Source organism: Phoca vitulina, unplaced genomic scaffold, assembly GCF_004348235.1.
Source record: "Phoca vitulina isolate PV1807 unplaced genomic scaffold, GSC_HSeal_1.0 scaffold2, whole genome shotgun sequence".
Taxonomy (NCBI): Eukaryota; Metazoa; Chordata; class Mammalia; order Carnivora; family Phocidae; genus Phoca; species Phoca vitulina.
The window spans coordinates 1,390,905-1,418,761 of NW_022589705.1; the positions used below are offsets into that span (position 1 = coordinate 1,390,905).

At 40.0% G+C, this 27,857-nt stretch overlaps 1 protein-coding gene across 26 annotated transcripts in view; it reads right to left on the reverse strand.

Moving 5' to 3' along the window:
* Positions 1 to 27,857, reverse strand: part of PDE4DIP (phosphodiesterase 4D interacting protein) — a 205,597-nt gene that overhangs the window by 62,548 nt on the left and 115,192 nt on the right. For 10 of the 26 annotated variants that reach the window (XM_032420209.1, XM_032420203.1, XM_032420405.1 and 7 more), the window contains 9 exons: positions 9,060 to 9,191; positions 7,974 to 8,093; positions 7,661 to 7,753; positions 7,308 to 7,520; positions 6,284 to 6,442; positions 5,273 to 5,386; positions 4,951 to 5,088; positions 3,870 to 4,049; positions 2,503 to 2,697 (listed from right to left, as the gene is read on the reverse strand). In XM_032420209.1, coding sequence (XP_032276100.1) covers positions 2,503 to 2,697; positions 3,870 to 4,049; positions 4,951 to 5,088; positions 5,273 to 5,386; positions 6,284 to 6,442; positions 7,308 to 7,520; positions 7,661 to 7,753; positions 7,974 to 8,093; positions 9,060 to 9,191 — 1,344 coding nt within the window. Of the gene's footprint in view, positions 1 to 2,502; positions 2,698 to 3,869; positions 4,050 to 4,950; positions 5,089 to 5,272; positions 5,387 to 6,283; positions 6,443 to 7,307; positions 7,521 to 7,660; positions 7,754 to 7,973; positions 8,094 to 9,059; positions 9,192 to 16,004; positions 17,886 to 27,857 lie in introns of those variants that run through there. The other 16 variants (XM_032420310.1, XM_032420302.1, XM_032420287.1 and 13 more) reach the window with 9 other exon arrangements.

Consider the following 27,857-nt stretch of genomic DNA (forward strand, 5'->3'; position numbering starts at 1 on the left):
GGGGGCCCCCCAAAATAGTTTCCTTGCTTTCAGTTTACAGGGAAAAACAGCTGATGAGTGGAAAGAAAGTCTCTCAGGTAAAGAACATTGGAAAAGCTGAATATAACACATCTGTTACAGATCAAACAACCTGAAATTGGCTCTGCCAGAACTTGATCAGGCTGAGGTATTAAGATTCTGGTTTGAAGTGGGATAGCAGATGTCCTTTACTCTGGGATACATGTGCCTTTGGCCTGGATGTTCTTTACCCAAACATTCGTTTGGTTTGCTCCCTTTACATCTTTGCCTACTGATACCTTACCGGATTGGCCTCCTCTGCATATCTTATCTAAAACAGACCTCTTTTCTCTACTCCCAGTTCTCTTTGTCCTGCTAAGTTTTTACAATGCACTTACCATTATCTGATATATGTTCACTGTCTATGTAAGTTTGCTAAGGGCAGGCTCTACGATGTTTTCTTCAGCACTGAATCACAAGCACCCAGAACAGTGTCTGGCACATAGTAGGCACTCAATGCATATTTACTGAGTGAATCAATATACCCGGAAACATTTTTATCAGGCCATATAATCAGGAGAATCTGAACCTCAAAACCACCAAACCCACTTTATTTAATTTCAAATCCCAGTTTTCTAAGACAGATGATGGCGCAATAAGGAAAAGATCTAGAACATTATGTGACCATTACCACATAGGAAGTCTGCATTTAATCAGAAAATCTGGAAACAATAAACTCAGACTAAAATTACTGGGGGTAAAAGATGATGAATCAGTACTGTATTAGCTGTATCAGCATCAACTGGGGACAATTACTACTGTTTTAATGAGAAACTGAGCTCTTGTCATAATTTCCAAGGTAAATAAAAGAATAACCTTACATTTTTAGTAAGTAAAATTTGGGCTTTTTAAGGATTTGGACATAACCATCTTAGAGGTTAACACTACATTATAAGTTTGCCTGAATAAAAATCTGCAGAAGTTACTATGGGAAAAAACATAATAAATAATATACAAGATCTCTTCTGTATATGTATGTATGATCTATCTGGCTTGGTATTCTCTTCCTAGCAGTGTTGTTTTTAGCAATGGTCCTCCAAGTGTGGCTTGTGGACTGGCAGCATCACCATCACCTGAAAGCTTGTAAGAAATGCAAATTCTCGAGTCCTATCTATACCTCCTAATTTCTGTCCCCAGGAGTAAGCCTAGGAATCTGTGTTTCTAAAAAGCAATCCAGGGGGAATTTCTCCTCCATATAAAATTTAAAAAGCAGATCTAGAATACAACCACTACTCTTTTTCTTGAGTTAAATCAATTTTTTGTAATTTAGTCATCTGCTAGCTTCTACTTTTTTACTATCAGGAGTGTATAATATTTCTTTCTGAGGTGAAATAAACTAATTCAAGTTACAAAGGGGTTAAAAAGAACACTCATATAAAGACTTCTGTTAGCCTCCTGCCAAAGACTTAAATAATTCAGTGATTTTGTTAGGTCTTCTCTAGAAGCAATTTCTGCAGCTCATGGCAGAATGTTTCTAAGGAAATGTATATTCACTTCAGTGGGCCTGAGGATTAGAAAAGAGGATTATAACCATCCCATGATATAAGGAAGCATTAGAGAATATTATGGTCAAATAACAAAGGCAAATGATAAGAATCCAGTCCTCCCTGAAACTGGCTGGGGGCGACTGTGAGCGACTGGTCCCTGAAATGCAGCACCCATCTCTAGCCTTGAGGACAAAGATACCTGGGAATGGGGATAAATTAAGAATTGACTTTTGAGGGACGCCTGGGTGGCTGAGTCAGTTAAGTGTCTGCCTTTGGCTCAGGTCATGATCCTGGGGTCCTAGGAGAGAGCTCCCGGCTCAGCAGGGAGTCTGCTTCTCCCTTTCCCTCTGCCCCTCCCCCAGATCATGCTCTCTCTCTAATAGATAAAATCTTAAAAAAAAGTAAAATCTCTTAAAAAAAAAAATTGACTTTTGAAATACCTGTGTACCAGTATTGTAAGATTAATATATCCCATGTTACTATAAATTATTTATTCTCATCATGGCCTTTGAAGAAAACACAATCTTTTTTCCTCTTAAGATAATTCAGATTTTATAAGAATTAAGAAAAAATATGTCAAGTGTAAGTTTTCCCGTAACTTGGCTAAAAATAGAAAATATCATGAGTCTTGAGAATTTAGAATCAAAATCAAAACACTCCAGAACCCTGTATTCCCTTCTGTCAAAATTATCAGAATATTAAGGAAAGAAAATGTACAGAATGAAGTTAATGGGTACGTGTGTTGCTTAGGCACACTTCTCAATGCAAAATGCCTAAAAATCTTGCATGCTCTGATGACAAATGTAAAACCGTAGTCTAGGTTAACAGACTAAAGGAAGAACCCCTAACAGAATGGACTGCAAAATGACACACACATACACGCTACAATGTTCAAACGCTCCCTATTCCCAGACTACCAATGCACTGACACTCTTCTGGTCTGCGCATTAGTCCTTACTTGGCTCTCCTGCTCCCTGGTGCTCAGAGACTGAAGCAGGCCTTGAATCTCGATTTCATGTTCCACTGCTTGCTTGTTTCGATCGCTCAGCAGTTCCTGCAGCATCCTTTCCTTTCGCTGTAGGCGCCGGCACAGGTCCTCTGCTATCTCACTCTGCCCTGGTCCGAGCTTACACAGCAATGTGGCACTAAGATCCTAATACAGAAGGGACACTCTAAGTTCCGGGGGAAAGAATTCCCTCTACTACATATCAAGGGGTTTATAAGAATCTGTTATAGAGGGGTGCCTGGGTGGCTCAGTCGTTAAGCGTCTGCCTTCAGCTCAGGTCATGGTCCCAGGGTCCTGGGATTGAGCCCTGCCCGCACCAGGCTCCCTGCTCTGCAGGAAGCCTGCTTCTCCCTCCCCGTACTCCCCCCTGCTTGTTTGCCTCTCTCACTGTGGCTCTCTCTGTCAAATAAATAAATAAAATCTTAAAAAAAAAAAAAAAAGAATCTGTTATAGAAGAAAGAGCTATGAGATTCTGGAGAACAAGTATCATGTTTTATTCACTTCTGTTTCCCCACATCTCGCACAGTCCTGGTAGACAGAAGGCTGTAAGTACATGCTCAAAGAATGAGCACTAACAATACAGAAAAATACTTATAATGGCAACTTACATATTGTTTTCTGAAGTAGGCCCTTTCCTTATTTGCTCAGGGTACATAATAATCAATATTAGATGAAGATGAATGGACACGCAGTCCATGTATTTATTTTCTCCCCAGTATAACTTTTGTAGGGGAAACACAAAATAATAAGCTCTAAAAGAATAATGAGCCCTATATTTCTCAGCATGGTGATGAAGTTCCTACTTCTATACTGAGGGGTTGTAGATGGTGGTTAAAACTGTGGAACCACACTGCCTGGGCAGCTTACTGACTCTGTCATTTATTAACTATGTTACTTTGGACAAGTTATTTCATTTCAGAAGTCTGTTCCCTTGTCTGTAAATGAAGGATAATAATATATACCTCATAGACTTGTCAGGATTCAGTGAGTTAACATTCATCAAGCAATTATAACAGTGCCTAACAAGCGTGAGCACCATCACAATAAAGGTTGGCTATCACATTATAGGTGCATGTTTTAGTTCTCATTAATTCTCACATGACTTAACTGAGAAAGATAATTGTCACCTTGAGCTTAGAGGTAGAGGAAAAAAAGTCCCAGTGAAAGCCAATGACTCGCCCAGGCACAGGATGGAATTTAAGACTTGGGTCACTGGCCCCCCAGACCTAAAGAGTCCCAATCCAAGACTGAGATTCTATAATCACTAAACCAACTGCCACTAAACCAACTGCCACTAAACCAATTAGCTAAAGTCTTGCCTCCACTTCTTTGTTCCTGTCATGCAGAGATGTCTGTAACTGCTGAATGATACTCTCTTGTTCCTTCTGCCAACGGCTAAATTTGGTTTCCCTTTCTTCTTTCAGCCATTGGAGGTTTTGACAGGTGGCAGATAACTGCTCTACTTCCAGGCCTTTGGCCCTCAGGAGACTCTCCATACTCTACAGTAACAGAGAAAGCAATGACAAGTCAAAGGACCACCCACACTCCCCAGGATAAATAAGAAACTTGATCCACCTTCAAATTACCTCCTAACGTATCAATTTTTTGCAAAAGGAGAAAACTTAGTATCTAATCTAACAATGCCATACTAATCTTTTCTTTGGTTTTAGAAACTCTCAACTAATTTGTTTAGAGAAATAAAAATGAAGCATTTTTGAGGAGGCAGGCTATGCTACACAGGAAGCGAAGGACTTCTTTAAGAAGTGGAAGATGGTTAAATATATAAGCTCTAAAATACATATCCAAAAATAGCCCACGGTAAATATTAATAATCAAGTGTCTGACTGTGGCTATACGAGAATATGCATGTAATATTAATGAGAAAACAACAGTATAACAGTTGTACCCTGGCAATGTTTATGTAAAAGTATATAGATATTGACAAGGATTAGAAACAAATCAGGGGCCCCTGGGTGGCTCAGTCGTTAAGCGTCTGCCTTCAGCTCAGGTCATGATCCCAGGGTCCTGGGATCGAGCCCCACATCGGACTCCCGGCTCAGCGAGGAGTCTACTTTTCCTCTTCCTCTGCTTGCCGCTCCCCCTACTTGTGCTCTCTCTCTGTCAAATAAGTAAAGAAAATCTTAAAAAAAAAGAAACAAATCAGAAAGGATGTCTAGAAATCCATATTCACTACTTCCCCCTACAAAGTCCACAGCAGAAGTACTAACATTTCTCACTTCCTAATCTACAATGATGGATAACTATTTTTGTTGTTTCCGTATTTTTTTTTTCTTATAAAGCAAATACCTTGGTTTTCAGAAAATGAGGGAAAGGGTCGATGCTTCAGGCTTAGCATCCAAGTGGGAGAGAGATAACAATCATGGCAGATTGTGCTCTTACCTGCATGGTAGCTTCATTAGAAGAGAGAATACCACGCAATCTCTCTAAGTCATGATCTCGTTCTCGCACGGCGAGATGAAGTTGACGCAGTTCCTTTTCTTTCTCTTCCAGAGTGGAGAACTTTTCATCTATAGCCCGCTGCAAGGAAAGTAAGGATCCTAAAGCTCCGTAGGATTCACTATTGTGATCACACTTATTCAATAAAAATATAAAGGAAGGGAAGACCAACTCCAAAAAGCAGCAAATTAAGTAGACACATATTTCTAAGTACCTATGTGAATAGACTAATCCCTAGTGCCGTAAACAAAACTAAGGTGCGTACCTCTAAAGCAACATCTCGATCTTGTATTCTCTGCCGAAGTTTCTCAAGCAACATTTCATCTGCTTCAAGGGTTTTGTCCGACTTATCTCGATACTGCAGGAGCTCCCGAAATTCCTAATGAGACCAAAAAATATTTCCCTTTATTCATTTATCCAATATGCATCGAATTTCTACACTTTGCTAAACAATTTGTTATTCAGGATAAAAAACAAAACGTTATCACTCTCAAGGAAAACACAGATTAGCAGAGATAACAGACAGACACACAAATTGTTAACTACTGTACACATGTGTATACGTGTGTGTGTGTGTGTGTGTATACACATTATGTATGTATGGGTGTGTATGTCTGCATAGCTAGCTACTGGGGAATACAAGATGCACTGTCTAAATCTGCCTGAAGGTGTCACTAAAGATCTCACAAAAGAGGTTACATTTGCTCTGAGTCTTACAGTACTGGGAGTTTCCCAAGTGAAGAGCAGGTAGGGGTATTTCTATCAGAGAGAAAACGTATGCACAATACATGCACACTATGAAAAAACTATGCTCATCAGAATGTAAGAGATTCAATAGGACTGAAGCTTAGAGCAGGAGACTGATCACAGTCTTCTTCAGTGTTCCAAATTTTCCCTCCGACGTTCATTTTATCATGTAAGTAACTGGAAATTTCTATACAGATGTTTTCACCTACTAGACTAAGAACAGTGGTCATATCTTCTGTCTTCCCAGCACTAGCATAGTATCTGGTTCACAGAGGTGTTTAATAACTACTTGCAAAATATTTATTGCTTAAGTCTTTCAGGTCTGTATTTATTATTTCCTACACCTGCTGGTTAGCACTGTGGTTCATGAATTGTACTTTCTACTTATTTTGAATCCTCCTGGTTCCCACCTCTCAATGTTCTGCATGTAACCGGTACTCAACACAGGTGGACTAATCTGAGATTACATGAACAGAACTTTCAGAGCTCTGTGAGCCCAGTTTCTGTTAAAATCATTACGTAGACTCACCTGAAGCAGCTGCTCTTTGTGACTCAGACTGTGGTTTAGGTGCTGAATGTGTTGCTCATGGTTTCTAATCTCATTGTATTTTTCAGTCTCCAGGGTACGAAGCTGTTGGCTCTTACTCTGCAATTCTCCCTGGAGCTGCTGCAAGGCTTTTCGTAATTCCTGAATTAAACAGATTCCCTTTTTCAAACAATCTAAAATTTTCACCTGGTTAGTAGATAGTGAGGCCTTAAAACTTTCAAGGCATACAGAATAAAATATAAAGTAGCAGGAAAGTGCCATTCTTACAATTACTCTAGAAATATTATACATGAATCAAATAGGATATGGGAAATTGTGGGAACTGTGAATGGCAGTAAGATGTAAATTTCATATTATATAGTTCAATACTTACTCTCTAGTTTAAAAATGATAGCTCTATATAACTACTAAGCAGAACTCTGTCCCACTGTAACCCTGGATAAGCTCAAGGACAGAATATTTCTATCATCCTTTCACATCTTAAAAAAAAATTGACAGCATATGGTCTAATGCAACGAGATAAAGGAACCACCTAAGAATTTTTTTTTTAAAAGATGTGGCTAATTGTGCATGCCATTCCTTTGACCTTGGTTATTGTTTCCCACTATTCTGTCTTGCTAATCTTTACCCACCCTTCAAGAATAACCCCAGATAGCTCCTCCCCCATGAAGCTTTCCCTGCCTCCCTTCCTCAGCCCCTCCTATATATTCCAATAGGACCCAAACATACCTCCTTTACCTCATTTCAGTATTTACACTAAAATTCTGTTTATGTGGCTGTCTCATACTAAACTACAAGTAACTTAACAGGAAAGAGCCTGTGATATTGACTCTTGTATTTTCAGAACACAGCCCAGTCTCTGGCACATGGTATGAGGACAATAAACGTCAAACTGAATTACTTCGATTAAGCAAGTGACTCAAGGATTCAACACAAACTGTCCCGATAAAAAGTTATTATCAGGGCAAAGTCAGCATCTCTGGCCACGAAACAACTGCCGATTTACCTGGTTATGTTTCCAAGACGCCTCTTTCTGCTGTTCTCTTTCACGGGCGGCAGCCTCTACGAATTGCACACATCGTTTGGCATCAGCCAGTTGGCGTTCTTTTTGACGTACTACCCTCTGGAGTTTCTGTATTTCAAGCTGGCTGTAGAACAAAGCACTCTGAAGATCAAGCAGGGCCACCTGTTGCTGAGCTGGGGAAGTACCCTCTGAGTTCTGAAAAAAGAGGAAAAGTCAAAATCACAAGGTGGGCAAGCACCAAGCAGCTGAGAAGACCAACAAAATCAAAACTGTGACTGAACGTGGCACTTCCTCAACTGGAGTCTCGCCTCCTGTCCTATGTGACCCTCACATACATGAAGTTGTCCAAGCTGACTTTGGTGCAGCATTTCTCGAAGCTTTGCCATTGTGTCATTTTGACCTTCAATCACCTGGTACAACTCCTCGGTCTGAAAATGAGACAGGGAGTACCGAACATATTAGTAAACTAAAAATAAATTCCATTATCTCACCTGTACAGATTTTAGAAATACCAATTTAGATTACACTACGGTTTCTCTAGGCTAACATCTGTTAGTCTGACAATCTGTTTCTACAAAATATGAAATACGTGTCTACTTTGATGGAACAAATCATTTCCTCACAGGTCCCTGACTACCAAATATTTACCTCATTTTCCCTGCTCTTCAGAGTTTCCTTGAGGCTTTGAATTGTACCATCTTGCTTCTGAGATGACTCCTGAGCAGACTTGAGTTCACAGCTCATTTCATTCAGTTTCTCTTGAAGAATCTGAATTCGGCAAAGAAAAACAGTTTGTTAGGTCAATTTCTTTTAACCTCTAAATCAACTAGAAAGTCCTTCCTCAAATCTAGGTTTAAAGGGTTTCCTAGAGAATATTACCTTGTTAATTTTTCCTCACATATAGTAACCCTTAAAGCCCTAAATCATTCATTAAGACAAAGTAGCACGAAATATAAAATACTTCATTCAATATTCAGTTGCTTCAATTCTCATGTACTGTGCTTTCTCTGTAATGGGCAGCTGTACTGGGCACTTGTCCACATGAATCACTGTGGATTCTAATTTTTTTTTTTTTTTGAGAAAGAGAGAGTGCGCGCGCGTGCGCACTTGCAGACGTAGGGTGGGGGTAGGGGCAGGAAGAGAATCTTAAGCAGGCTACTACCAAGCACAGAGCCCATTGAGGCGCTCGATCTCACCACCCTGAGATCATGACCTGAGCTGAAATCAAGAGCCAGACGCTTAACTGACTGAGCCACCCAGGTGCCCCTCACTGTGGATCCTTTATACAAAGACCAAGGAGCTCTGCTATCTAGGACAGGACGGAACACTACAAGAGTACATCTGGCCAGAAGCTCAGCATTCAAATTGTGGGCATTGATAAAATTTTCTTCTAAGCAAATGTTAGACTCCTTGGGCTCTAAAGGGGTAAGAAGTTAAGCTAAAACCAAAGCATAAACCTCCTATCTTGGTGCCTTATAGAGTTAAAGACTACATTCAAGTTTTAATTACAGATCTAAAAGGCACCAGAAATTCTGATCTGTGCAGAGCAAGCTAAAATCTTGATGAGAGATAAAGAAAGGAAAGAACTACATTTTTAATCAAAAATATTCCTTAGAGCAACAGGAATACAGAGTATCCATCTCCCAAGTCCTACTCAGAGAGGTTAAGCCTCAGCTAGAGCCAGTCACATCCTCAGGAAGCCCTATGATCTCCAAGGGCCTGGACTGATCATACCTTGTTGGTGGCCTCTGTTTGCTGGATTTTTTCCTGGAGTTCTGCCAAGTGGGAATCAGATACAGACTGCTGAGTTATAATGGTCTCATCTGAATTCAGCTTTTGTTGTTTGAGTAACTCTTCAGTCACAGGCTTGGAAGAAGCAGCAAGACAAGTAAGTTGAGTTAAATGTAGCCAACAATACATTTTATCTTCAAATGTCTCTGGCATCTTTTGGCAGAGACTTAGAAAACCAGAATTGTTACATCAATTATCAGTACAAATTCCTGAAGACAGTCCTGTTCCTTATTGAGTACTGATTTACTTCCACCCTTATGATACCCCCCTGCTCCCCTCCCTATCTTTCCCTGTGAACTCACACAAACACTACATATTCAGTTAAAGCAAATAATTCATAGTTTAAACAGAAGAGAGGATTGAAAAAAGAAAATGCTTAAGATGACCAAATATGTACTTTATCCTATTTCTAATCAGGGAATTCAATAATCAAACCTCTACCAGCCCTAAGAGCTAGAAAAGGTACATTTCGACTATGCCCGTTCACATTATTGGAAAAATGGGCAGATTTTGAATATGGACTATACAGTATAATATTTATCAATACTGTATTTCCTCAATTTGGTAATTATACTATAGTTATATAAGAGATGTTATTGTCTTTAGGAAATATATGCTTATTTAGTATAAAGACTCATAATATCTACAACTAATTCTTAGATGGTTCAGGAATAAAGAAAATAATGTGTCTATATAGACAGTGGGAGTGAAACAGCAAATGTAGCAAAATATTAGTAATTGGTGAATCTGGATAAATGTTAGCAATCTGTGAATCTGAGAGTTCTTTGTATTTCTCTCATGACTTTTCTATAAATTAAAAATGATTTTGAAATAAAAAGTAAAAAAAATTAAAAATAAATTTCAAAATCCATAATGGTTTGGGAAGGAGGTATGTTTATAGGAATATCAAGTCACCAAAAAGATTCAGGAGGAAAAAAAACACGTATTGTTTATATAATGTAACAATAAATCAGGCTAAGATAAACTTACTGAACTGGACCTAACATTCATTATGAGCTAAGGGTACTAAAATAAAACTAGGAATTCACTGTGGCATTAAAATCCATCTTCTTTCTCCCTGACCCTTCCTACTCACCCCCCACACCCATTCCAATTAGGAAAAATATAAATCCATTAGGAAGAGAAAAAGGCAACTGCTGTTCATTTTCCCTTTCCCTCACACTTTGAAACTCTAACACCTTCTAGGCAGTGGGATTAGAGCTTCCCTTAAATCCTTTCCTGCCAGCAACTGACTGAAAGTATAAAGCTTTCAGAAAAAAAAAGTTTTTTATTCTTCCAATGCTATTTATCAATTTTTTAAAACATCTGTTAAGTATCATAATATGCAAAGCACTGTAGGAGTTGGGAGTGAGGAGCTGTATAATAAAGGAATAAGGAAATACACAAAACACCAGATAGTGACACACCCTATGTTGTAAAACAGAAAAGCATTATAGAGTGGCAAAGTTACTCTATGTTGGTTGACCAGCTACTTTAAACTGGTTAAATGGAGACCTGCAGGACAGAAAGCCAATCCTGTAGAACAATCTAGGCAGAAGGAACAGCTAATGAAAAAGGCTGACAGTGGTTATGAGCCCAGGACAGAAAGGTCTACGTGGTTAGAGTAGCACTTCTGACAGAAATATAATGTGAGCCATGTATGCAATTTAAAATTTTGTAGTACCTTCACTGACTAAAGTAAAACATAGATGAACTCAATTTCAATAAAATATTTGATCTGAGCCAATATATTATACCCAAAGAATTATCATAGACAGGCATTCAATATAAAAATTATCCACAAAGTATTTTACTTTCCTTCATACTCAGTCTCTGAAATTCGGGGTGTACTTTATACACACAGCATATCTCAATTCAGGCTAGCCGCATTTCAAGTGCTCAACAGCCACATAAGCCTGGGGGCTACCTTGCTGGCTAGCACAGGGCTAAGGCGTACTGAGCACAGAAGAGAGGAAGCCAGGGGCCAGGTCGTACAGAGCTTCTACAGCAGGGTTAAAGAAGCTGGAGTGCATTCTCATTGAAATGAGAATGGACTGCAGTGTTTTTAAAAAAGAAAAGTAATGCAATTGTATTTATATTTTAAAAAGATCACTATAGCTGTGGTGATTGGACGGGGGAGGCCAGCAGGAGCAGGGAGACCACACAGGAGACTGCTTCAGTACTGTAGGTGAAAGAGAATAGTGGCTGGGATGATAGTGGTAGGAATGGAGGGGGAGAGGAATAGATCTATTTGGACATGTTTTGAAAGGAGAGTCAACAGGGCTGGAGAGGGAGAAAAACAAAAGAAGCAAAGATGACTCCTAGAAAAACTGAGATATTTGTTGCTGTGGGTAAACAGGCAGCCTTGCCCTGAAGCACTGTGAATTATGTCACGCCATGGGAGAAGTAACTGCATGAACAGATATTCACAACAATTCTGATAAAGAAATAATTTTATCATCTATTTAATGATAAAACATTCTCTACAAAACTCGGCTTCTCAGTTCCTCACTGTAAAACACCTTTCCAGTGATATCTATTATAAATATTTTTCAAATTTAAACCATAACAAGCAGAATTCAAGAAAATAGCTTGAAGTTTAAAATGGCAGGGAAGGTGGTCCTATTTATTCACTTTATTTTATTTAAAAGACTTTATTTGAGAAAGAGAGAGAGAGAGCGGGAGCACAGAGGTAGAGTGGGAAGGAGAAAAGCAGACTCCCCACTGGCAGAGAGCATGATGTGGGGCTTAATCCCAGGACCCCGAGATCATGACCTGAGCTGAAGGCAGACGCCCAACAGACTGAGCCACCCAGGTGCCCCTATTCACTTTAAACCAAAGAATCTCAGAGCTGTGAAGGAAACTTTATAGACTAACTATCTGGTCTAATCCCATCATACATTGGAAGAAACGGAGACTTAGAGAAGATAAGGAATGTCTAAAGCTACACAGGAAATCAGGAAAAGGGTCCAGTTAAACCAGATGCACTGAAACTGGGAATGTATCTTTCAATCTCTATAAACCCACTGGCTACCATATTGCCTGGAATATTGTAGGGACTAAAAGTTTCTGTTTAATAAGAGAACAAGAACAAAAAAAAAACACAAATAAAAACAGGCCTGTCTCCTAATGCCCAGTCCAATGCTCTAATCCTTCGGTGGCTCTTTAGAAATAAAACCAGATCGATAGATATTTAACAAAGACATTTCAACAGCAACTTTAAACCCAAAGAATGCCACAGAATAGTACATGATGAATGTGATTTAATCTGAACCCATCTTGGCATTAATAATCGCAGGAAATCTCTAAATCTGTAAATGTAATGTACTGACCTAAAGGCTGGAAGATGTTTGTTTTGTCTTTATTTATAACACCTTATTATTGAACATCTCAGAAAAATGTCCTTTCAGACAGCAGTCTGTCTGCCAAAAGACCACTTAGCAAAGTCCCCTGAGTTAATAGCTCAGAATGAATTCTTGAGAAATATCAAGTACATAAACCAGTAATTCCTACGACAATTTTATAAAACCTGAAATCAGTAATACTCAATTTGGCTGAATCAGGGCTAATTGCCAGACTACAGGTTACTAAAATCATGTTACAATACTAATGTAATTTTAAATTAAACTGTCTTTGACTCATTTAGGACAAAAGCTTCCCAGCATCAGAAAAGAGAATTGCTTCCAGTCCCGATGTTGCATAAAATAAGACCTTTAGCCTAAAAAGGCAGTTTAGATCTTCTGTGTTAACAGCATTTTTCTTGGCACTTCCTAGTCCTCACAACAGCAAGTCTTAGATCTGGAACTGCTGTGGTTTTCTATCCTATTGTTAATAATGGGAGATACAAAAGGGCTATCAACCAGCATAAAATTAAAGGCCTAATCTTTGAGCAGCATCTAATGCCTACACCTTCCAAAGGGCCTGATCTAGGTTATGTAGCTAAACTGTGAGAGGGATAAATATTCCATAGCCACACAGGGGCAGACCCTGGTGTTGCAAGGTTTAGAGCAAAGATCTCCTGCTCTGTGAATTCAGATAGAAAAGGAAATTGCACATGAGCCCGAGCTGAATTGATGTTTACTAAGCGACCACACCCCTCCTATCATGTCTTCTAGTTCAGGGCCACACAATAAAGGAAATTACCAGCTAGAATAAGGCTTCAATATCTTTCTTTAGATATTTAAACAACCTCGGGTTTTCAAGCATAAGTTCTATGGAAAGCAAATAAGTCAATGTGCATAATGCCAGAAAATTAGTAAGCAGGAGTACTACACTGTTGCTATTTTTCTTTAATATAGAAGGGGCGCCTGCGTGGCTCAGTCGTTAGGCGTCTGCCTTCGGCTCAGGTCATGATCCCAGGGTCCTGGGATCGAGCACCGCATCGAGCACCGCATCGAGCACCGCATCAAGCCCCGCATCGCATCAAGCCCCGCATCGGGCTCCCTACTCAGCGGGGAGCCTGCTTCTCGCTCTCCCTCTGCTGCTCCCCCTGCTTGTGCTCTCTCTCTGTGAAATAAATAAATAAAATCTTAAAAAAAGAAAGAAGAGAAAGAAAAAAGCAATCAGAAGGAACTCTGAAGATGACATTTAATAGTGTATAGAATAGGTATGTGGAGGATTAAACAAAGGAATCAAAATGACCTTACAGAACAATCTTGCTCTTTAGGATGGGAGCTTTTCTTTGTATTTTTCATTTGTATTTTCTTTGTATTTGTAACTAAAGAAAAAATTTTTTCTTTCATGGTTTTTTCTTTCTACAACCTAAAAACAGAAGTACCAAAACTAATTTACATTGATTTCTACTCTTTCCACATTTATTCAGAGAAACAGACAAAAACCAGTCTGCCTTTGTCCCAGTTAGCTCGGTTCAGACATAAAGCACAACAGGCCTTAAGGAGCTTAAAAGTCAACCAGATTTAAACAACAGATCACAGGCCCCCAATACAGATTTTATTTACAAACACTCTGAGCCCAATTTAATCTATTTCCCCCCACATCCTTAATTATTGGAGAAAATGGCACAGCAATTAAATGCCATTATTCTTTAAGCTGAATGTTTTCTCCCTCCTCTCAATGTTTTATTACTCTACAAACAGTAAAAAGAATGTAAGCCAAGTGACAGCAGAAAGATCACACACTACAGTTTTAAAGGTCTATTTTTTTCCAGTGTCCAAATTTAATGAAGCAAAGCAAACTTGATCTAAAGGTGCAGCTACTATAGTTTAAATGTGCTCATTAGGATGACAATTTTCTTCACTGAATCCCTAAAGAATCTCCTTGGAATCTTTAGGTTACAGAAAGAAGGTTCTTTATTTAAAGTAAGTTTTATTTAATTCAACGTACATCAGGAAATGTGATTTCATATACAGAATAATAAAAAGGTTTTGGCTGAGAATGGTTAAGAATCTTTGACTCTGCCTAAGTTATTTAAACCACGAGCTTTCCTCTAAATTGAAATGCTGCATGAGACAGTCTTTAAAATCCTTCCCAATCGCAAAATTTGTTGAATCCAAGCACCAAATGATAGTATTTTTAATTAAGTGTGGAGAAACAAACTCTTGTTTTGCTTGTAATTTCCTAATTTTCCTTACCTTTCTACAATATTGGCCATATTTGAGGGGGAAAAGGGTTTATCTGCCATCTACCCTGTCCAGACTATTTGTAGATCCTAATATGAAAACACCATGTTTAATTTGTGACATCTATGTCTGGTTGCAGAAATACTGTTAAAACCCAAATTCAACCGTGAAGCTCCACTGAAAGAAAAGGAAGCAAAAGAAAAGAAGTATGGAGAATTAGGCATTCTAAACATTTTATACAAATGAAAACACAATTTAAAACTTTTTGTTATTTATCCTTTTTCATAACACCTCATGTATGTTTCTGACAGTTTTATGTAAATTTAAAAATATTTCTCCCATTTTTCTGCTAAGTTCTAATAATCTGTATCAAGTAGAACATGCCAGATGTTTCACAAAGTTAACTGAACTTAGCATTCACTGTTGCTGCAGAAACAAAATAGCACCTGTCAGGTCCCCGTATATAGCTGAATTTAAAAGGTTGGTATGAAATCAACTGGGCAGAAATGAATAGCTCAAATTAAGATCAAGTGCCATCTTCTAGTCACTAAGAAATTCAAGAGTATAATGGATGAAACTCCTATCACCCAATAATGGAGGAAACCTTTCAAGAGGATGTCAAACATCCTCTTAAAAGAGCTCCGTAGGCAAACTCGCTGTGAACAGTTTTTGCCTTAGTGTTTTAAATGATGACACGTGAATTCCCAGTTTCTTTTATGAGCAAGTCATTAGTCCTCAAATGACTTATTTATTATAAATATTGCCCAAAAAGTACAATACTTTGGTGGATTAATAGGTTTTCCCCAAATCTTTATCCTATGCCCTAATCAGTTGGAGACACACCTCTGGGATGAAACACTTGATGCTCTAGGGAGAACTAACTAGAGAACTCCCTCATGGACTGGGAGAAAACATCTATAAATCTAAAAATGAAAACAAAGCAAAAAAAGAAGGAGGTGGGAGACAGAAAAAGAGGTAAGAGGAAAGAGTTCTAGGGCCAGATACAAGATTAAATATTTTTTTATAGGGTAAAAGTCAATTAAAAATGTCTTCTTGCCTAAAAATTCCGTGATTTTGATAATTAACAGAAGACCAACAGATAATGTTACAAGGAGGACTGTGAAAAGCCAGTTAGTTGAGTGTGAATCACATTTACTAAAATGAGACACAAGCAAAGGTGCAGCAAAAATGGGCTCAATGATTAGTTCTCTCAAGTGTAGGATATTAACCTTCACCTAGACAGAAATCATGTGAAGCCTGAGGCCAGCTAACTATAATCAGAAAGGCACTATGTAGCCATTTTGTATACCTGGACCCGAAGTGGCAAATAATCTTCACAAAGATCATCCCACAGCTCCTGGAGGTCTGAAAGCTCCAAGGGATAACTCACAGGTGTCTTGTAAAGGGGTTTCAAAGGCCGGTTAAGGAAACCGGAACTAACTCCATCTGCCATGCTATGGCCAGGCCTGGCTCCAGGTGGGCTGGATTTCACTGGAATAGGAAGCTTGCTCCCTCGGGGACTCTGGATAGGCTTATAATCAAGACCTTTAATCATGTTAAGAGCTAGCTCCAGCTTGTGGTTACACATAGGCTGTGGAGCCTGTTCATCTGAACAACAGTCACACTTTGCAAGTTCCTTTGCACTTCTCTCTGTTTCCTCATCCTTTTGTTGTGGAGGACTAGCCTGGACACTTGCATCCAAAGATTCCACAGAGGATCCCGGTGTCCCTTCCTCCATGCTTTCTCCATCTGGGGGTACCTTTGTACTTGGTAAATCCGGTGGCCCAACCTCAGACAATGCTGGTTCTTCAGTGCAAATGCTGGTGGACCACCTAGAAGAAGGACCACACGAGATACTTCTGGCCACCTTTCGAGGCACCTTACAAATGGCTTCATAGTCGGAATCAGCGACCCGCAAGGCTGCACAACCACGGCATCTCCTGGGTCGGTTTCCAGGACCTTCCGAAGCATGGCAGCTGTGTAGCTCCTGAATCTGATCCTCGTTTTCTACCCAACACTCAAACCCTGAATAGGCAAAGTCTTCCTGGAGCAGTGCAGAGTATCTTACATCGGGTAAGCCGGAAATGTCAACCGTCCCATTCCCCGCCTTGGTTTCCGTGCCAGAGTCATCGTTATTCTTACGATACATGCTAGCAATGCAGAACTTGAGGCGGTCCTTCTCCAGCAGCAGCTTTTGCAAACGCTCAATAGAAAGAGCTTCGATCCGGGCAATAACGGTGTCGAATCTATAGATACGATCAAGCATGAAAGCACACTTGCTGCAAGCAAATTCGGCTTTGCCATCACGGGCGACATCCTTGCCCAGGACGTGCGAAAGCAGAACCTGGAGGTTGAGCTTAGATGCCGTGTGGAAGATCCAGCGCCGCTGGTTTCCACACAGCTCCCGGGCACAGATCCTGCAAATCTCCTTCATCTTCTCTCCTAGCGATTGCCGAGCTTCCCTGAAGCGGCTGCTGCTTGGTGTTCAATCACTGGCGCTTGGCTGCGCTCCGTCTCCCGCCTCGGTGGCCTCCGGCCGGCATGGCACAGTCCGGTGGGGTCCCCACTCTGCAGGGGCGCACCTCCGCCACCCGCGCGCTGGCTCTGGGTACCAGAGTGGGCAGCCCCGCCCCTCGGGAAGGGGGCGGGCGTAGAAACGCCTTAGGGGGATGCTGAGTGACAGCAGCGCAGGCCACGCTCGAAACCTGCCATGTCCCCTCCAGCTGTCTCTCCCGCCTGCCGCCGCGTCCCCAACGTCCTCCCTCCTAGCAGGCTGGGTTCGCGGTACACTAGCCGCAGCCTGCTGCTGACGCAAAGACTCGGAGATCTAGGATCAGATTTCAAGATGGCGCCAGCGGCTCGGCGCCTGCGGCCAGCAGCGGGTTCCTCTGGGAGCTGTAGTCCGGGAGGCCGCTCCCCGCTCTGCGCATGCGCGGTGGCGGGTGCGTCCCCCTCGCCCCAAATCGGGTCGCAGCTCCTCGCGGTGGAACCGAGACGTGGCTCCCTGTGGGTACCGATGGACAGCAGGACGCGCGCTGGCCACTACCAGGCTGCTTTCATCTGCTAAGATTTCACCCAACGAACGCACCAGTTCCCTCGTGGATCCTCCCTCCCCCCCTAACGGGATGACCCGAGGATCTGCGTGGGGAGGAGAAAGTTGAATCCCCTCCCTCTCTCTCCACGGCTAGTGCCACGTACTCTGGATGGAACAGCCTGGCAGCGCCACTAGGTACCGCTGCGCGCCGCCTCCCTCCCGCCTGCAGCCCCACCTCTTCCCCCTACCCAGTCGGGTGCCGGGATTAAAAGGCCCTGGGGCTGCAGCGGCGGGCGGGGAAACAGGGTTGATAAACCAGAGGTGGTAGTTAGGGCGGATTTTAGGAGAGGACATTCAACCTCTCCCTCGACAATTGGGAGTATCTAGAGAAGAGGACAAGTGTTTCTCTTCCCCGCAGTGCCGGGGGAGTGGGCGGTGGATTTAGCACTGCTGGACGATTTGCCCTTTTTTGGAAAAGAAATCAAAAGAGGACACAAAGCAGTCACCTGAGGAAGAGTCCGGCAAATACCACGTGAGCGCAGCTGGTTAACCAAGATTTTTAAAATAAGAGAAAATGGGCTTTTTCAAGAATGTAGACACCTGAGAGTAGATTACCATCACCAAATTCTCTTTCAGGTTCAGGTGGACTGCAGTCCCTATTTTGGGGGTGGGGAGGGTACACAAACTTTGGAACAAAAGACAGCTTCTTTGAGCAAGAGTACAGAGTGCCAGGGAGTACTGAGGTCTGCAGAATTAGGGCTGGACATTTCACTGACTTCAGTTAGTACCCTGTCTTATTCAACAATATACAGTTGTCACCCCATCCTTGGGTATAGAACTTAGAATGCACACAAACTGGGGGGAAGCTGGAGCTCTGAGTAGGAGGAATCCAGGTGTCAACTTCCATTTATAATAGAGAATTCCCTTCTTGGCTCGAGAGGCATGCAGACACCAGACAGGAAGGAAAAGAGCCCCCGCAATCACCTGGAGTCCCCCAGAGCAGGACATTCCCAGTTACAAAAATGCTAAATTTCACTGGCTGGCCTTTGGGAGAGGTTAAGGCCAGCAACAGTCTTAAGTATTTCTGAACGTCATCTCTAAGACAGAGCCCATACTCCTAAGCAGGAAGACATTAAAATGCCTTCAATAAGAACTCAGAATAAACCACCAAACTTCCTATGGAGAATGAGATGATTTAGAAATGTTTTAACAGTGCTTGGCTCATTGGATAATAGCTTATACTGTTATTTCAATATTATAATAATGGGAATATTTTAAGATAATTTTAAAACTTTGTGGGGCTCTGCACACTTAAGATTGTATTTGTTCTCTTATTTAATCACCAAAACAAAATCTTAGTAGCTCTATCTTGAGAGAAGAACAGTCCTTTGTATCTTTGGGTTTGGGAGGTTACAGAACTTTGCATATGTTACTTCACCTAAATATGCATGTTCTGGCCCTAAAACCAAGAATGTAAAATAGACTTCCAAGTAAAACTCACTACAGCTGCATTTTTGCCTGCCTCTAGGTATATGAACTTCAAAGTCAAAAGAAAGTAAACAATAATCTTTGAAATCTGTAGTGATCTATAGAGAGGCAAAGAGTTTCTGGACTCACCTACCAACAGACAGCCTGTCAGGACTATACCCTGCTGTACCCTGTCTGATGTGTAGTTCTAAAGAGCTGAAAGAACTCACAAGGTCCATAGAAGTGCAAATTAAGACATTAATCAAGTTCTCATCCTCAATTGTCAATGCAAGCCGCATTTTCTTACCAGGGAAAAGGCTAATGAAATAAAGTAATTAATGAAACAAAGTGTTTTTCAGGAGCAAATTAAATAATACTTTGTAGTATTCTCTATTCCTTAATAAGATTTTGCATCTGATTAATAGTTTCTAAACTTTAATGACAGTATATAGGTAGCTTGGTGTAGAAGTGCAAATGAGTATCACGGAGAAAAAGTAGTTTATCATTGAAGAATAGGTTCGCTAGATATAAGTAAAGATCAACATACAGAGAGAGCTATACATATCTAGGCTTCCAACAACAGATAGGAATAAATCACTCAACAATCAAAGAAAATTTGGAGATAGCACTCTATTCACTCCTAGAAAATATATTTTAAAAACATTATTTTGAAGTGGATAGTAAACTATTATAGTACTAGAATTGGTCCTAATATGATTATTTGGTATTACAGAATTTCATCCCAACTAAATTTCATCCCATCTAAAAGATCACTGCTGTATAGATAACAAAACTTGAACGTAAAAATTAAAAAATAAAACTTACAGGGGCGCCTGGATGGCTCAGTCGATTAAGTATCTGACTTTGGCTCAGGTCATGATCTCAGGGTCCTGAGATAGAGCTGCATTGGGTTCCCTGCTCAGCGGGGAGCCTGCTCCCCCCCTCTCTCTCCCTCTGCCCCTTCTCCTGCTCTTGCACACACTCTCTCTCTCCCTAAAATAAATGAATAAAACTTAAAAAAAAAAAAACTTAGAAAAATCAGGTGATAATAAATTCAGAACTTCATGGTCCTTATCAATATACCTTGGTTAATATTTTGTATTTAGTTAATACTGGCTACCTATGGGGAGGGAAATAAAACTGGGGGTTGAATAGGAACATTTACTTATTTTATATATATACTATGTGTCATTTGAATTTTTGGAAATAAATGTCTATTCATGCATTTTAAATTTTTTTTTAAATTAGAAAATATTCAATGGTAAAAACTAAGACTTGTGCCAATTTAACACACTAATATCAGAGTCTCATTTTAAGTTTAAGTGTTACCACTTAAACTTAAATAATAAACCACCAGAATAAACCACCAAAGTTAAGTGTTACCACTAACTTAAGTGTTACCACTTAAACTTAAAATGAGAATTCTTTAATACATATGATAACTACATGTATTATATATGTGGACAACTTATATAAACAAAGATTCAAAGGGGATATACAAGTTATTAAATAGTGATTATGTCTGGAGAGTGGAATTATGGATACTTGTTTTCTTCTTCCTTCATTTGTATTCTATAATTTTCTATATTAAGCATGAATTGCTTTTGTGGTAAAACAAAAAATTGTTAAGAAATAGGTAAGATAAACACATTTTTTTTTAAGGTTTCTTTTTTTTTTTTTTAAGATTTTATTTATTTATTTGACAGAGAGAGACACAGTGAGAGAGGGAACACAAGCAGGGGGAGTGGGAGAGGGAGAAGCAGGCTTCCCACTGAGCAGGGAGCCCGATGTGGGGCTCGATCCCAGGACCCTGGGATCATGACCTGAGCCGAAGGCAGACGCTTAACGACTGAGCCACCCAGGCGCCCCAAGATAAACACATTTTGATATATTTATACAATATTAGTTGGCAATAAAAAAAAATCTGATACCCACAACATGAATGAATCTCAAAAGCATGTTAAGTGAAACAAGCCGTATACAAGGCAGTACATTCTGTGTGATTCCTTTTATTTTAAGTCTAACAACAAGAAAAATTGAATCCACAGTGATAGAAGTGCACAAAGTGGTTATGAGGGATGACATAGGGTAAGAATGGTTGCAGAGGAGCACAAAGGAATTTTCTGGGGTGATGAAAATGTTCTATATATTGTTTTCAGTGATGGTTACATGGATGTGTACAATTCTCCAAGTTCACTGAACTGAATGCTTAGATCTGTAGATTTTATATATGTTAGAATAGTTCAGTAAAAAATAAAAAAGGAAATAAATATATGTATTACCCATAAACTTTTAATCTGAGAGATTTTTTTTGTTGTTAGGAAGTAACCCCCACTTTATCGTAAGAATAGCTTTGAAAATTGGGAAGATAAAATATGGCCTAGAAAAAATTCTAATAAAAGCCCAACTGCAAATTCAAAACTCTATAGATACTATCCATAGGAGCTTTGAAAAACATTTTATATGCATATGCACACCACACATACATGATTGAAGCAAGGCATGCTGATAAGGTAAGACTTGGGGCTTCTGAGATGATTTAGAATAGGATAATTACTTCTAACACTTATCAAAGTTACATTTTAAGGGAAAATTGGACTGAGAACAGGTTTCATAGTATGATAAGCTGTTATGAATTAAATTGTTAATTTTATATATCAGCAGTTTGACCTCAAAATGTATTGATAAATGCATTCACAGCACTTATTAGCTATATGTACTAGTTAAATCATTTATATCTGGCCTTTAATTTCCTAGTCTACAAAGTAAACATGTTGAATTTAAACAGTAGTTTTCAACCTTTGGCAGGCATCAGAATCCCCTGGAGGGCTTGATAAAACAGATTGCAGGGACCTACCTCCTAGAGTTTCTGATTCATTTCGCCTGGGGTGGAGCCCAAGAATTTGCATTCCTAACAAATTCCTGGATCTTGCTGATGCTGCTGTCTGGGAATCACACTTTGAAAACCACTGAATTAGAGCTATCCTAAACTGTATTCAGAAAAATCTCAGTCAAAAGATGAGAAGTTCTGCAGAGTAATAGAAAAACCCATCAATGAAGAACTACTTACAGATTGTCGAATTTAGAGAACTATATTCTCATTTGAATCGAAATTCCTAAGTGGTATTATGGTAAAGATCTTTTGCACTATCTCTATTTTGACCTCTAGATTTTGGGGCCTGGGAAGTATCTCTTAGAACCATAGCCACTTTTGTAACCACTATGTTGTAGTGCTTCTAAGACCTAATTCTGGGGTGGTAAGACATCTCCAAGTGAATTAGAGAGACGGAAAATCCCCATGTCCCAAACAGTTGTGTTAGGTTTCACTGCCCTAGTTATGACATTGGAAATAGCTGTTCTAATTACTAAAAACTATGCCAAAAAAAAAAAAAAAAGTGATTTTGGCAGAGAAGCTAAAGCAGATGAGGAAATATAAGAATATCAAAGTAAAGCCAGTTAGGCTTTATGGAAACACAAGCATGTGCATGACTCCCCTGTGATGGTTGGAAATATTTAAGAAGCCAGAAGCAATCATGCTTTGCATTAATTAATAACACAGCATTTTGAAAGACTTGTTTTAAAACCAGGAGATTACCAGTTCAACTACAGATTGCAATATGGTCATCAGCAGAATCCATCTTAAAATAGTAAAGAGCCTTTCAAGTAATTAAATACCTGTAGCTAAAATAAAAATAAAAAAATAAAATAAATAAATACCTATAGCTGTTTAAGTGAATTTTTTTTTATTTTTTGATAAATGCATTCACAGCACTATTTATTTGAGAGAGAGAGAATGAGAGAGAGCACATGAGAGGGGTTAGAGTCAGAGGGAGAAGCAGACTCCCTGCCGAGCAGGGAGCCTGATGCGGGATTCGATCTAGGGACTCCAGGATCACGACCTGAGCCGAAGGCAGTCACTTAAACAACTGAGCCACCCAGGCGTCCATTTTTTTATTTTTTTAAAGATTTATTTCAGAGAGAGAGGGAGACAAGCAGCCTCCCCACTGAACAGGGAATCCCATGCTGGGCTCCATCCCAGGACCCGAGATCATGACCTGAGCTGAAATCCAGAGTCTGAAGCTCAACCGACTGAGCCACCCAGGCGCCCCAAGTGAATTTTAAAGTACACATTAAGTAAACCAACCAATGAGCAAGAATTTGCACAAACTCAGTATGTCTTTTCTCTGTCTTTAGTGAGCTTTCAGTTTAGTTGAAGGGGAGAAAATGTGCATGCCAAAATTAGTACAACTGACTGGCAAATGAAATGGAACTGACTAATTCAATATGAGTGCGGAAAAAACTGAAATTAGTATGGGCTGAAATAGTTGAGGGGACGAGAGTGGCACTTGAGATGGGTCTTAGGATGTTGGAAACAAAGAAAGGGACTCCAGAAAAAGAAAAGGGCATCATCAATAGTCTTAGAAGTGGGTTGGATATATTGCTAGCCTGTATAAAGGGACATGTTGGGGATTTTGAGGGGCATCAAAAAAACCAGGATGGCCTGGTTCATCCTACTTTATACAACTTATCCTCTATAATTGTGCATTCAGAGAACACTTATGAAGAGCCAACTGTAAGCCAGACACTATGCTATGGTGCTGTGGAAGCTCTGGCAACTAGAATTTAATGTTCGGCAAAGGCAAAAGAATTTGGACTTAATGTTATGGACTTGAACAAAGAATGGCACGGTGAAAACTTCATCTTAGGAAGATTAGCCAGACAACAGGATGGATTGGAATTTCAGGGAGAGATTTTGGGACGGTTATAGGAAGACCTGCTAAAAAGCCATTGCAGTTATTCATATGTGGGGTAATAAAAAAAAAAAAAGTCTGTGGGAATGCAAGCTGGTGCAGCCACTCTGGAAAACAGTATGGAGATTCCTCAAAAAGTTGAAAATAGAGCTACCCAACACCCAGCAATTGCACTATTGGGTATTTACCCCAAAGATGCAAATGTAATGATTTGAAAGGGCGCCTGCACCCCAATGTTCATAGCAGCAATGTCCACAATAGCCAAACTATGGAAAGAGCCCAGATGTCCATCGACAGATGAATGGATAAACAAAACAGGATATATATATATATATATATATATATATGTATATATATATGTATACACACACACACACACACACACAATGGAATTATTTTGCAGCCATCAAAAAATGAACTGTTGCCATTTGCACGACATGCATGGAACTAGTGGGTATTATGCTAAGTGAAATAAGTCAATCAGAGAAAGACAATTATCATATGATCTCACTGATATGTGGAATTTACGAAACAAAGCAGAGGATTATAGGGGAAGAGAGGAAAAAATGAAACAAGATGAAACCAGAAAGGGAGACAAACCATAAGAGACTCCTAATCTTAGGAAACAAACTGAGGGTTACTGGAGGGGTGGGGGGTGGAGGGATGGGGTAACTGGGTGATGGACACTGGGGAGGGTATGTGTTGTAATGAGCACTGGGTATTACATAATACTGATGAATCACAGACCTGTACCCTTGAATATGTTAATTAATTGAATTTAAGTAAAAAACAGTCTGATGTAGAAATGGAAAGAAAGTGGTAAATATGAGAATCATTTTGAGGGAATGAAGAGCAGGACTTGATGACACATACATAGAGAGGATGAAGGAAAAAAGGATTAAAGATGAAGATTAGGTTTTGGTCTCAAAGACTGGCAGAAAACATGGTCTAAATGAACAGAAATGTGAGAGTTGAGTCCATTTGCAAAAAGATAATGAAAAATTTGATTAGGAACATGCTGAGTTCAGGTGACTGAGAAAACTAAGCGGGGTGGGGGGGAGGGGTGCGGGAAACTAAGTGGTGCTCTTCTGCAATCAAAGCCCAGGTGAGACGGGGACAGAGTTTCAAGAATGAGAGGGACAGTTAACATTGTCAAAGCTAGGGAGAGATTAGTAGGAGAGATAAGGTCAAGCATATCATTTGCTGTAACTGTAACTTGTAAACTTGTCACTTGCAAACTTCAGAGTTGTTACCTTTAGCTCCTCAGAATCCTTCCCTATCAAGTTAAACATTAAATTTGGGATTCTTTTTCTGAACATCTCTAGCATGTTCAGAAATGTTGCTTCACATTTTCACTACATTTTCTATTTCCGGTTCTTGAAACCTAAAACCTGAACCATGTCACTAGGTTTAGAAGCTTACCCCTCTAATCATCCTCCATACTATTTCCAGAACATTCATAGTAAAGATCCATCATTGTCCACTATAGGATGAAGTCCAAAACCCTCGGCTTGGCATTTCAATATCTCTACAGAAAGATCCTAATCTACTTTTCAGCTGCATCTCATACTCCTTCCCTAATCATATGGTGTGGTGACAGGACATAAACTGCTTTATTATCTGTATGCCCCGCCTCCCTCTTTTCTAATCTGATAGTCAGGCCCTTAGCATTATCTTAACTTGGGAATTTTTGCAGAGCAAAGAGCAGAGGCTGCAGTCAAATGCATTTCCTGACTTCAATAAAATTCTAAACCACGTGAGAAGATTAAGCCAGGTGTCCCAGTGGGGAAGAGGAGAAAGAGGTCTTTGAGGTCAACAGAAAAGGAGGGGGTGAGATTTCACTCAGATCAGAAAGAGACTGGTGGGGGTGGGGGGCGCACCTGGGTGGCTCAGTCGGTAAGCGTCTGCCTTCGGCTCAGGTCATGATCCCAGGGTCCTGGGATCGAGTCCCGCCTCGGGCTCCCTGCTTAGTGGGAAGCCTGCTTCTCCTTCTCCCACTCCCCCTGCTTGTGTTCCCTCTCTCACTGTGTCTCTCTCTGTCAAATCAATAAATAAAATCTTAAAAAAAAAAAAAAACGAAAGAAAGAGACCGGGGATCAGAGAGTAACAAGGATCCACCTCCATTCCATATTAGTGCCCCAGAGAAGCAGCAGGACCTGAGAGGGAAAGGCAATGGGTGACTTGGAGAGGCTGGACTCCATATCAAGGGGTTCTGGCTCCATAAAAGACTAACATAACAAGCTGTTAGAGTTGGGAGAACCATGCTTTTTGGGGAAGGGGTACTTCAGGGGTGGACCAACGGTAAGAGTAATCCCTTGATTCTTTGGCACCTGATAAAAACCTTCACTTTCACGTAACTGAGAGAGTAGGGAGTAATGTATGTACCAAATGGATGAACTTGAACTTCCTGCTAGCCTGATTAGGATAGAGACTCAGGGTAACATTCAATCGATTTAAAGAAAGTGAAGAAACGTGGTATTTCCCACTTAACTGAATTTGTTTTGTTTTTAAAGATTTTATTCATTTGACAGAGAGAGACACAGCGAGAGAGGGAACACAAGCATGGGGAGTGGGAGAGGGAGAAGCAGGCTTCCCGCGGAGCAGGGAGCCCGATGCGGGGCTTGATCCCAGGACGCTGGGATCATGACCTGAGCCGAAGGCAGACGCTTAAGGACTGAGCCACCCAGGCGCCCCTTAACTGAATTTGTGAACAAAGAGTCATACCCACTGCGAACCTTCTGTAGGTGTTCACTGAGGCTCAGTCCTAGACCCTTTCACCTCCTTATTTTTATTTTCTTTCAATATCATCTTATCCTTTCCCATCTTTATACCAGTAACTTTCTATTTATATCTTTATCCCAGAATTTCCTCTGAGTTCAAATCTGAAATAGCCAACTACCTATTTGTATCTGCATATGATATGTCAGAGACATCTCAAAATTACCATCTTCCCCTTACCTATAATACCCCCACACTCATTCCTCCTAACTCTCTATTAGGGGTCAGCAAACTATGAACGGTGGGCTAAATTTGTCCCCCACCTATTTTTTTAAATAAAGTTTTGTTGGAACATACATGCCAACTCATTTATGTATTGTGTATGGCTATTTTTGTGCTACAATGGCAGAAACCTTATGACCTCCAAGGTCTAAATTATTTACCATTTGGCCTTTTACAGAAAAAGTTGGCTAATCCCTGCTCTTTGTTTTCTTCAAAGTACTTATTACAATTTGCGATTAGCTATTTGTTTGATTACTTGGTTATTTATCTATCTCCCTTATTAGATACAAGCTCCTTAAGGGGAAGGGCTCTTGCCTTTCTTCTTTTAAGTATTTTTAAAATATTTATTATTGAAATATAGTTGACATGTAATATTATATTAGTTCCAGGTGTATAACATAGTGATTCAACAATTCTATACATTATTCAATGTTCACAATAAGTATAGTCACCATCTGTCACCATACAATTGTCCCTATGCCATACTTTTCATCTCTGTGACTTATTTTATAACTGGAAATTTGTACTTCATAATCCCCTTCACCTATTTTGCCATCCCCTCACCTCCCTTATTTGGCAACCACCAGTTTGTTCTCTGTATTTATGAGTCTGTTTCTGTTTTTTTGTTTTGTTTTTGAGATTCCACATATATATATGAAATCATATGGTATTTGTCTTTCTCTGTCTGACCTATTTCATGTATATAAAATGCTCTAGGTCTATCCATGTTGTTGTATGGCAAGATTTCACTCTTATTATGGCTGAGTAATATTCCATTGTATATATATACTGCATTCTCTTTATCCATTCATCTATTGATGGACACATGGGTTGCTTCCATATCTGGGCTAGTGTAAATAATGCTACCCTAAACAAAGAGGTGATTTATCTTTTTGAATTAGTGTTTTTG